A 12,180-nucleotide genomic window follows, 5' to 3' on the forward strand; every position below is an offset into this window, starting at 1 on the left:
AAATGGGAATTTTTACGCAAAATCAGTTTTCGACCAAATCGATTTTTTTATATGGTTGTAATTCAAAAACTAATCACTGTAAATACTTGAAATTTTCACTAAATGTTTATGTTTGTGTTATCTATATACAGTTTAATTTTTGACTTTTTTTGAGTTATTTATAGACCACTGAAAATTTCAATTTTTCTGAGAATTTTTTTTTTGAAGTGTCGGTAAAAAAATGTCGGACGACCAAAAAAACTTGAAAGTTTAATACAAGGTTCCTTATGAGTTGTTCTTATTGTAGCTAAAAAAAATTAAAAATCGTAAGCCACAATTTTTTTTAATAAGCGTTTATAGTTCAAAATTTTACGAAATCTGTCGAAAACGCGAAAATTTGCAAGTAATTTTGAAGTTGAAAAATCATAACATTTTTTGCGTTTATAACTATGGATTAAAAATACAACACTAAGTTTTCCATAAGTTTTCTTCAAGTAGCTATAGAGAAAACTCGAAGCATCATTATAGAAAAATTTTTAAGTGCGTTTGAATTTTAAATTTTTACGAAATAGCGTAACGATAACGATTTATCCGGAAACGGTTTTAAATATTTGTTATTATTTAAAAAGTATAAGTCGTAGATACTTGAAAATTTCACAAGTTATTTAGATTGGCATTTTCTTTACATGATTTAATTTTCAAAATATTTTGACTTTTTTTGTGATATTTATAGACAACTGAAATTTTCAATTTTTCTAAAAAAATTTTTTTGTAGTGTCAATAAAATATTTTTGGCCCTATCAAAATACTTGAAAATTTAATACAAAGTTCCTCATAAGTGATTCTTATAGTGAATAAAAAATTATAAAAATACATAGGCACAATTGTTTTTTATTAGCATTTGAAGTTCAAATATTGACAAAAATTCGTCAAAACCATGAATATTTTTTTTTTTGTGTTTGTCATTATGTTTTGGGGCAGTAAAAATGCTTCAACTTTTAACTTCAGTACCTTGTTAAATCAGAAAGTGATTCTAGTTGATACTTTGGGGGATCAAAAGTAAAAAATTCTTAATATTTTTCTAAATAATCGGGATAAACAAACTAAAAATTAACGGAAAAACAGGACATTTTACGTACAATCAGTTTTCTACAAAATCGATTTTGATTTTTTATGTAACTTTAAAACGAATGACCATTGATACATGACATTTTCACCGAATGTTTATATAAGTACCTATGTTAAGTTTTAAATTTTTATGAAATCGTGTAATGATAACGATTTATCTTCAAACCAAGGTATATGTATATCTAAGATAATATAAGGTATTATGAATTATGATAACTACATGATAACTACACTAATTGATTAACCATGCCTTATGCAAAATGCGTCCTAATTGAAAAATAAAATATATGACAATATTTAAATATAATATATCCTAGACTGACAAATCATCTTTGTCAGAATCGTTTTTCGTATACAATGATACCTATCATTGCATTCAAATTTAATCCCATCCATTACAGTAACCTACTGTACAGCAGAGCGACATCCATGACTTACCCGCTTTTTTTATATAATTATACAAATATTATAAACATATTACACAAATAACAAAAAAGTAATATTTATTAGGCAGAAAGTATTTAAAGAAGGCTTTGGTCTAGAATCTATCAAGAAAAAATGTATTGCAAGATGTAGTGAATAAGTTATTGCAGAAACCAAATTCTACAATAAGTGAAATCATAGTTAATGAACGTGCATACAAAGAATACAATTTACATTAGAGTTCAAGAATATTTTTCAATTATAAGTTATAGAATATGGCTGAATTTAGAGTAACATTAACAATTTTTGAAATTGTTATTCATGATATATTCTAAAACAAAATGTTTAAAATATGTTATTAATTTATATCAAACAAATTACCAAGTATTTATATTGCGTAGGTAAACAAAGCTTATTAAATTATAATTAGGTATATTTCGCAGTAGCCAATAGACATAATAATAAGGTTTTTGACGTTTTTGTTATCAAATATATTATAAAACAATGATAAATACCACATCTACTAAAAGTATTTATAAAGTTGCAATTTTGTATTCGAATAATAAACACATTATTACATTGTGAATATCACAAAATCAGTATTAAATATAGGTATTTATAAAAAAATTCACTTTACAATAAAACCTAACCTATTAGCTGAATATTAAAAAGTATAATACAAAAAATGTTTATTTAAATTTTAGATCTCATGAAACGCTAGTAATATTGTAGCATTAGTAGCTATAAATCGTCTATGCACAGACAAGCAAATACAAATAATCCTAAAACTTTTCCGTCCTGGTTCTATACTTATATTTGTTTTTGTTTGAAGTTTAACATAACTTCATCATTTAAATTAAACCATGTCTATTCATTGTAACTTTTAGATTTATATGTTAGGTGCGATGTAAATTAAGTAAGCCACCTTGGTCGCGATTGATCTTCTAATCCAACGCCCGTGTTAAACTTAAATTTCGCCAAACCTTAATAGAACCTAAATGGGCAAACCACCTGGGGCTTAAACTATTATGTTATGCTGTATATTTCCGTCTGACCAAGCTACGCTTTTGGAACCCAAATAAAATTTTAAAAATGTTTTTATCTTATTTCCGGGGGAAAAATAGTTGTAAACAGTACGTATACACAAAACAAGAGACTTACGTGGTGTTAAGTTCACGCTGTCCCGTAAGCCAATTACTGTAGTTTTTTTTAAAATACATTTCAAAGAAATATTTAGTATGATGATGAATAATATTAGAATTTGAAAACCTTAATTTAAGTTTGTATAATTAATTGCCTAATTATTTCCGAATCTATGATCTTTGCGCCAATTAAAATAAGTAAGTCCTGTGAAACAACTAAAATTTTCATTGCAATTTTATTCGACAGTTCTGTACTTTAAAATTTTTACAAGCATAAAAAATAACTTAATAGTAGGTAGATTAACAAATGAAATGAAAATTCAAATAGAATACTCAAAAAACGTTTTTACACCAAAGAAAAAAAAATACAAACATAAAATATTATGTTCGAAATGTAATGAAAAGTGGTTGTTTAACATAATATAGTAAAGCATAATACGGTCATTGAACAAAGAAAAATAATCAAAGTATAATATATACCTACTATAGACGCACTGGAAACGTGGTAGGTATTGGATATGAAAGTCTGACAAATAGGAAAACGAACGATGGCGTATTAAGTACACATAGTAATAGAGAAAATAACTTTGCTAGAAATCATATTTTAAAAAGAATACAATAACTCACCAATGTGGGAGTGGGGTACACTCCACAACTTAATAACAAAAGGTATGATTGAGAGGAAATGTGTGAGAGAAATATCAAGAACAATCTATACATGTGCATGGTATATGCCAGAAAAATAATGAAAGATACTGGAGACAATACACACAAGCAGCCCAGAAACATTGTAAATACACAAGATTTATGGGGACATTATTTTTCTGAAAATTAAACCAATCCGAGGATTGTGACGTACAAAATAGTCGCATTATTCACTGTATAGTTATGTAGATATTACTGATTTTTTACATTTAGTTATCTACTGTAGAATCTATGCTAAATCAAAGTAAAACAGAATTTATGTAATAATAATTTTGGAATATTTTTAAAACATCAACAGTGTATAGATTACCACGAGTAAACTAAATTTATGAGAGGATTATATTAATATTATTATAAATGTGTTATGACTTCGACAAAGTGAATAATACTAAAGTTTTAATGAACATAAAATATGTATAATTATTACAATTTACTCAGCAGCCATACACGAGTAATCTGATATATAAATTATTTTTTGATCGTAATTATTTGTTGATTTTATTTTCAATGAGAATAAACTATCTAGGCCAAATGGTTTTCTTGATCAAATTTATTATTCGTAAGCTTATAAAATTAAAATACGTTCCTCGCTCAGCACACAGTCTAAAGCGTATTGTTTCATTTTCATAATACAGCTGGCAGTAGGATATGAATATATTAATATTGAATTCAATAATAATATATTGTTTTTGATTGAAAGGGGTAAAAATGGATTACCTACATATATTTAGTATATTTGTTTGTGTTTTTATAAGATTCGATTAAAGTTGTTGTCTTACTTTATCTATAGATGAATAATTTGTATTAGGTATCTTATATATTAAGAACTTTTGAAAAATGGTATGTTATACTTTATGCATGTATTCAAAGATTAAAAATATGACTAATGATAAGGTTACAGCGTAGTTCGACGTTATAAACATAATGCATTTTCGAGAACAATACAATAACATGAGTATGAAGTATATTTCAAAAAATAACGATATGTATTATTACTATTATTTTCACTGAAAAATGTATCTTTACATATATATCAAAAAATAAATTGTGTATATACACATATATATGTATATAGTTCTGAGTGGCTTTATAAATATTATAACAAATCAAAAAGTTGGATATTTACAATATGTGTAGCATACATATAGTGTAGAAATACCTATTTTAATGTAATATTCGTTCTTGGTAGCTTGATATTATTAACTTATTTATTGATTAACTAAAAAAAAAAAAATATGAATTAAATATACTATATGAGTAAAATATAACATCTGGATCAATAATATCAGATAGCAGAAGACAGATATTCATGGCTATCGTATTTTTGTTATCCTTTATTATTTTTTTAAAATACAATACAATGTGTGTGTGTGTTTTTAGGGAGAATTGACAGCGAACCAAATATGTGTAGGTAATATATTTTAAGTACCTTTTGGATATACTGGCTTAAGTACCATTGGCCGCCTTAAAAATTAAACCAATTTTACTGAACATTATAATGCAGTTAATCATATTAATACTAATCACTAGAGGACATTAATATTCATTTAATCCTATAGGACAACATTTAAGCTGTGCATGAATTAATAATTAATTTTGACATTTGATACATAGGTAGCATATATTAAACTTTTTTATGTAGTTGTACTTTCATGTTTGAAGAGTAGATAAAATTTATTTGAATTGAAAAAAAATTGTTTTATTTATGAAATGACTTAAATAACGTAGAATCCATTAGATCAAAACTAACTAGTGTGCACATATTTTGTTATGAATTTTATATTTATACGAAATTTATGAAACTGTTTGTTATTTTATTAGATGTAATTCGGTTTCTTTGGCTTGAAAATGTCCCGAACACGTCACAATTTTTACATTTCTTAATCTGTGTACGACTTAAAGCTGTCAAACAGAACGTGTATAACGCACGTTAAAGCGCTAAATGACTGGTCGGCGTGGTGCTTTCACGCGCGTGAATAACGCGACGTTGTAACCAATTAAAAAATCACGCTAATTGAAAATTTTAATAGATAATTTGTTCTTCAAAAAATTTAATAGTAAATAATATTCTATAAAAAAATAAACCAAGTTACATTGATATTGACGTTGTTGATGAAATCGATATACATTTTGAACGAAATTGTACATAAAACATAGTGAACTTGAAAAAAATAAAAATAAATTATCAAATTTTCAATATCGAATACGGCAAGACATATGTAGATACCTAAGTGCTATTATAAGACTGCACAAGTAATTTTGTTTTTTTCCTGTTATTGCGTATCTGGTTGGTGGAAATGCGACTTTTTAAAGTCGTTATTTGTATAAAATAATTTCAAGAAGCGAAAAAAAAAATAAAAAATTTATGTTATGGAAAAAAATTAGTCTAAAATGGGTGGGATACTTAAAAGAGGAAAAAAATAGGGAAAATCCATCGGCTTAATCTCTTTGCGTTATTAGCAACTAAAATGTTTAACAGAGCGCTTATAGCTTGCACGGATCATTAGCAGAAGCTAAACCGGTAATATTTCCGTACCTTTCCTTTATTTAAATACATATGTTTAGTTTATATAATTATTACGTAAACCTACTCAAACCAAACCATTTGAACGTACCTACGTTACTAACTATACTTTACTTTAAATTTATGTCTAACTGTGTAAGAGAGCTGTTTTTAGGATTCTGCTTTATCCATAAATCATTTAACTATATAAATATTTTTGATTTTGTGTGTCACATTTACAAAGTAAAATAATTAATTGTTTTAAAGATAGCGATTTCATTATCGGTTTAATACGACATTGTGCTCGGCGTGTTTAATGTCCACGTTTAAACAATAATAATAAATGCAAATTTAATGCGTTTTTTCGACATATCATTTTAGTAGTCTTTACCCGACGACTGGTATAGGCTGTCAAAATCTTGTTCTCAGATAGTTATTGTTAATTTTTTAAGCATTGTACACGTAATATACTGGATGATATTGCGTGTTAAATGTGTTGATTGTTAAATCAGCTGTCATTTAAATGATACGGACTTCATAAAAAAAAAAAAAAATACTAATTTAATTTTCTAATAAACAAGTGTAGACTCCTTCAGTATAATCGTAATTTATAAGTTTTAAGTTGAATTAGTTTTGAAAAAACAAAATTTTTGTAGCATTTAAATGAAAAATAGTGACATCATGACATCATATAAACATCAACAAAATCATATCCAATAATTTACACCACTTTTTATTTTAAGTATTAATTATTATTTTTATTTAAAAAATTAATACTTAATCATAAAACATTTCAAGTTAAATTAATAAAACTGTGAATATCTTTGAGTTACGCAAATTAGCCGTGAAATTGATGATGTTGGTCATAAGTCTTAGTAATTTAAAGGACTAGCAGGCTAATGTTATTCACCTCGAGTAATATTTACTTTTTAATCGGCTTATCATGATACAATAAGCTGATATTATATTATATGAAGTTGTCACAGGCAATTTAACTAAAGCAAAACGTACAATATGGTGCGTCTTATACCTAAATGTAGTAGCTTAAACTAAACGAGTTTAATACATAAACGTTTTATTGTAATTTTTTTAAATTTAATACGTTTTTGAAATATAAGTACCTAGGTAATTTTACTAAAGTAATTTCTAATATTATAATATTGCGATTAAAATAATTTTATCAATCTTATAAATAACATTTTTCACAATTGTTGGTTGCTGTAAAATATTTTTATTTATAAACCTGAAGTCTTGAACACGTTTACACGTTTGGTCGGGGAAAAAAACATTATATAATATTATATATACTATTAGTGTAGTATAATACTACAATATTGTATAATTTAGAAACATGTAAGCTGTTCTGGTAGCAATTATCACTAACACGTGTCAAAACAAACATCTGAAAAACTTGTAGAATACATACTAAAAGTTCCTGTCGAATAACTTTTGATCATGTAGTTAAAATGTGTTGTTGAATACCTATACCCATTTTACGTAGAATCATTTTCTACAGAGTTTATTTGTTTTCTGTTGGTACCATAAAGATGTGTAATAATAATAGTATCTTTTGTATAGTAATTGAGCCAGTTCGAAGTTCATTCGACAGAAGTTTTTTTCTCTTATTTTTTATCGGAGTATGAGGCTTATACGGAGGAACGTAGTGGGTTGGTTAGCTGTTTTTATCATTCCATCATCAAAACGTTCGTCCATCTGATGCGTCTATACAATTGTAATAATATTATTGCCTTTAGTTCAAGCGCCACGAGCGACTACATACAATAGAATTAAACTGCGCCTAATATCGTTTTACTACGGACGTTTGACATTCGCTGATCTATTATTGTCGTCCACGGTTTATTACTACTTTTTATACGTATATAAACATTCGATCTGTTCGATAAAGCCGCGTTATTTTTTCAATCAAACAAATGAATCCGAATCGTAATTCGTCTGAATTGACAAGCACACATATGTGTATATATATATATATAAATACGGTTAAATACGCACGAAACGACCCTTAGCTGCTGTGCACATTGCAGGATATGGTTTTTATTGGGGTCGTAACATTTTCGGAACGCTCGCCCGATGGGCCGCAATAATAAACAACATCGGATGAGTATATAATTAACTACTAACGGCTAAGACACACCTTTAAGAGATTTCCGATTTTATTGCGTTCGCATAATACTACGCGTGACGCATCTGCCGTTCGCGGGCCAAAAGCAACTCAAAAGTAAAATAACATCTGTTTAATATGCATTATATTAAAGTATGGCATCGACTTCATTTGTTGAACATCTAAGCCCGACCATATGTTTTAAACTTTGGTTGGGTCATTTAAATCCAGTTAACCAGTAAATGTAACTGCGATTAAAACTCTTCGTGTAATACTATACACTTGACTCCGAAAAGGCTAAATACAATCTGGCAGTCTGACACGGAGACACAAGTTTCCGGAAAATCGGTTATACCTGCGTTTGGTCTCAGTAGCTAAACTTTAGTTTATGTAACAACGTGATTAAAGGCCTAACAAAGCATAGCCCTGAAATCGGTCCGATTATTACATTTTAATTAATTTTAAATCAAATTAACAAAAACTTTTGACAGCAATATTACACGAAAGTAAAAATGTTTAAGAATAATGAACTTTTTAAAGTGGTTTATACAGTAGAAATATAAAAAAGTAGGTAAGTGGAAGTCACTCTGCTGTACAGAAGGTTACAAGTGGGTTAATGTAATGGATGGTATTAAAATTGAATTCAATGATATAATATCATTGTATACGAAAAACAATCTTGAGCTAAGGTGGTTTGTCAGTCTATGATATTATGTAGGTACTATTTATTAAATTGCTGTTATTTAAAAAAAAAAAAATGTATGTACCCGACTGGCCGACTCACTCAGTCATTCTAGTATAAACAATAGACGTAGGTACTATAAAGTGTTAGTATAAGTCATTAATAACATTAATTATTTCAATTGGAATATAATGTATACTATAGAAATGTCTTTTACCCACGAATAATATTTTAAATTACAACAACATAACTAAAATTGTTATTCTGGATTATTTAATTTGTAATTTCATCCGTTCGCATCTAACTACATCAGGTATATAATAATTTTATTGTATACATCGATCGATTAAGTTTATTACGGGCGAAAAAATTTCCACAAAAGTAGGCTTATGGATTTTATTTTATAAATGATAACTTGATTGAAAAGTAACAATGCAGTACGAAATTTGAAGTATTGTAAGAATCAAAGTAAAGATAAGAAGTATTAAAAATACCTATATGATAGAGGACTAATAGATGACGAATGAAAAAACCATATTGAATAGATTTATAGGTAGATCTACTAAGCCATGAGGAAGATTACAGATGACTGAAATGTTTCAAAACAAATATGTAACAAGTATGAAAATCATAAATAAAATAATTTAAATTCGACAAAAAGCTTGCCGTCGATAATTGTCAAAGATATTCTCAATAATAAGTATTACACAATTATCGCTGTGATTAAAATATAATCTTCAAAACTCTAGCTAAACGCAAATATAATAATATAATATGTAAAATATTTAGTTATTTTTACTTTTTCTTGTCTACAATTTTTTAGCTTAATTTAAATTATAAAATATATGAACAATAATTTCGATAAATTCTGCTTTTTTTAAAGTATAATCATGAGTTAATTTCCTGAATATATTTCAATATATAATGTATCCAACACAGTTCTATTAATATAATTTTAGTTTTAATTTAAAAAATAATATTAGATTTTAGATTTACAGAATTAATAATGGTTAAAGAGTAAAAATTTAAAAATTTAGAAGATAGCCTTGACGTATGTCTATCAAAAATTATAAAATCAATATTCTAATATTGAAAATAATTGTTATTTTCAATCACTTCATGTTTCTATAAATCACGATCTTGTTTAACTTAAAATATAATATCTTGGCTTATAGTATAATATTATTGTATTCATATAATTTTTTATACTGTATTCTATATTACAAGTCTCATACTTTAATAGTTTAATATGTTTATTGCATAAGGAAATACATCATGTTACAAACTACTAATCAGTACAATTATCAGTTATCACATTTCAAGCCGACACAAATCGCAAATCCAAAAATTGTTTTGTATCTACAAAATCTTACCTTTTAATGGAGGCGAAATATTGTTTCATAAAATCTTCAGCAAGTTCTAGTACTTCAGCTTTTGGTCTTACTGTTGAGTTGTGGAATGCCGGTGGAAGCATAACGCTACCCAGACATGCTCTTTCATTACACAGCGGGGGCTGAAAACATTACAGTTTTTAGTTAGATTTAAAACATTATGAACACAGTAATCACGATTTAATGTAAAAAAATAATAGCTTGAATGGATTATAATATTCTCGCATCCGTACAATATACAATAATGCAATACATTAAAACACATGACGTTATATTAACTGCAAGTTGAATAGAATTTACTAAACATTTGATATTATTTCTTTCGGTCTATAAAAATAAATTATTAATAAAGATATGTTTATTTTTTATAAAATTATAAATACCTATTATGTTAAGCTGAAAATTGAAAATGTAATTTATGAATTGTAATTCTTTTAAGAAACACTGTTTATAATAATATTAATGTAGGTATCTTTGTATCTTCTGTTGAAACTAAAATATTTGGTATCGTAAATGAAAAACCAAATCATGGATTTTCAAGATAAATATTTGTTTTACGTGTTAAGTTAAAGTGCACAGGTGAAATTGTGCAGAACAAATAGTGTGGCTTTGGGTGTTAAAAAAATGCCATAAACCTACTCATAATCCAATAATTTCAAATGGGATTTTCTTTAGCTTAAACTGTGTAGATTAACTATTATAAGCATATTGTATAGAAATATTAAACACTGTAGGTACTCTTAGTAATCAGTTGTGTATATTTCGGATTGATAATTTTATCATTCGTTATCGTCTATAGTTTATGGCATAATACATTTTACACAGAAATCTGTGATTTAAATAAAAACGTTTTATATATGCATATATATTTTTAAAGAAAATAGTAAACCTATAATAATAATATTATATATTTATTGCTTCTGACACTATTTTCATTTCTTTCAGCGGTAACTACTTCAGGTTTTACTGGTAATAATTCGTTCTAAAAAAGTACAATTTGTCGTATAATATTATCTGAAAATCCTAGTAATCTTTGACTGTCTACTTTTTCACTCACTAAAAAATAGTAACTGTGTATATAACTAATTTTTAAAACTTCATATCAAATGAAATTTATTTTTCTACCCACTAAATTATATTTTTATACAAATAAAAAAAAATATTTCAGTTTATGAATAAAAAAGTGTAAGAAAATTAAAAGTTTTGAATAAGTACATTAAATATTTTTGTTTGAGGCACAACATTGATGGTCACAGTTATAGTAACTATGTGGATTTCCTGAGCTGTTACGCGGTAAATTATAATGTATTGAACAGAGTATTGCCCGTAAAACATGATTTAGTTACCAAGGAAGATATGAAAATGGATTCAGAAGTACATATAAATACATAAATACTACTTAATATAATGTTTCCGTTTATTAAAAAAGGTTCTTGATAGGTATATACAAAAACAATTGATTTTCATGCTTTGATTTTAAGTAACATAAAATATGCATAATACACATCATATTATATTGTTAGACATTGAACTTATTTTTTTATAATGATGAAATTTACTAATTTCGTAAGTATATTTTTACTTGGTACACCAGTCGCAACTAAAGTATGGTACAAATTAATAATGTATATAACAATTTTATTTATCAATTTGTTCATATTATTTATTAAGTACATTATTATTTTAGTTGTGCTATAATTTTTTGATAAATAAATAAATCATTAATAACAATTATTAAATATATTATTATTATTCATTACTCTTGATATATATTATTTTTTTTAATTGAAAAGTTTTGTGATTGCATTATATATTTTACAATCAATTTAAGACATCAGTTATTCTATCAATTTACAAATTAAAATGTATTTAAGTAAAAAAATTATGTTCGAAAAATTAGAAAACTGGACGAAAAGATATAAGAACATTTTAATTTTATTCTAATTAGAATAAAAGTATTTTTAGTGATGATTTAACAAAAATTCTAATCTTGACTTAAATAAATGTTTAGAAAAATTAAACAAACATTTATCCTTTGTGTTTTTTATTAATAAAATGTTTAATATATTGAACTTAAAAAATCTGTTATTTTTTTGTAATAAGAC

At 26.2% G+C, this 12,180-nt stretch overlaps 1 protein-coding gene across 4 annotated transcripts in view; it reads right to left on the bottom strand.

Moving 5' to 3' along the window:
* Nucleotides 1-12,180, bottom strand: part of Nos (Nitric oxide synthase) — a 90,154-nt gene that overhangs the window by 41,769 nt on the left and 36,205 nt on the right. For all 4 annotated transcript variants that reach the window (XM_015522997.2, XM_015523002.2, XM_015522991.2 and 1 more), the window contains exon 3: nucleotides 10,058-10,197. In XM_015522997.2, coding sequence (XP_015378483.1) covers nucleotides 10,058-10,197 — 140 coding nt within the window. The remainder of the gene's footprint in view (nucleotides 1-10,057; nucleotides 10,198-12,180) is intronic.

The sequence above is a fragment of the Diuraphis noxia genome, unplaced genomic scaffold, assembly GCF_037042655.1.
Source record: "Diuraphis noxia isolate RWA-SAM2 unplaced genomic scaffold, SU_Dnox_SAM2 contig0002, whole genome shotgun sequence".
Lineage (NCBI taxonomy): Eukaryota > Metazoa > Arthropoda > Insecta > Hemiptera > Aphididae > Diuraphis > Diuraphis noxia.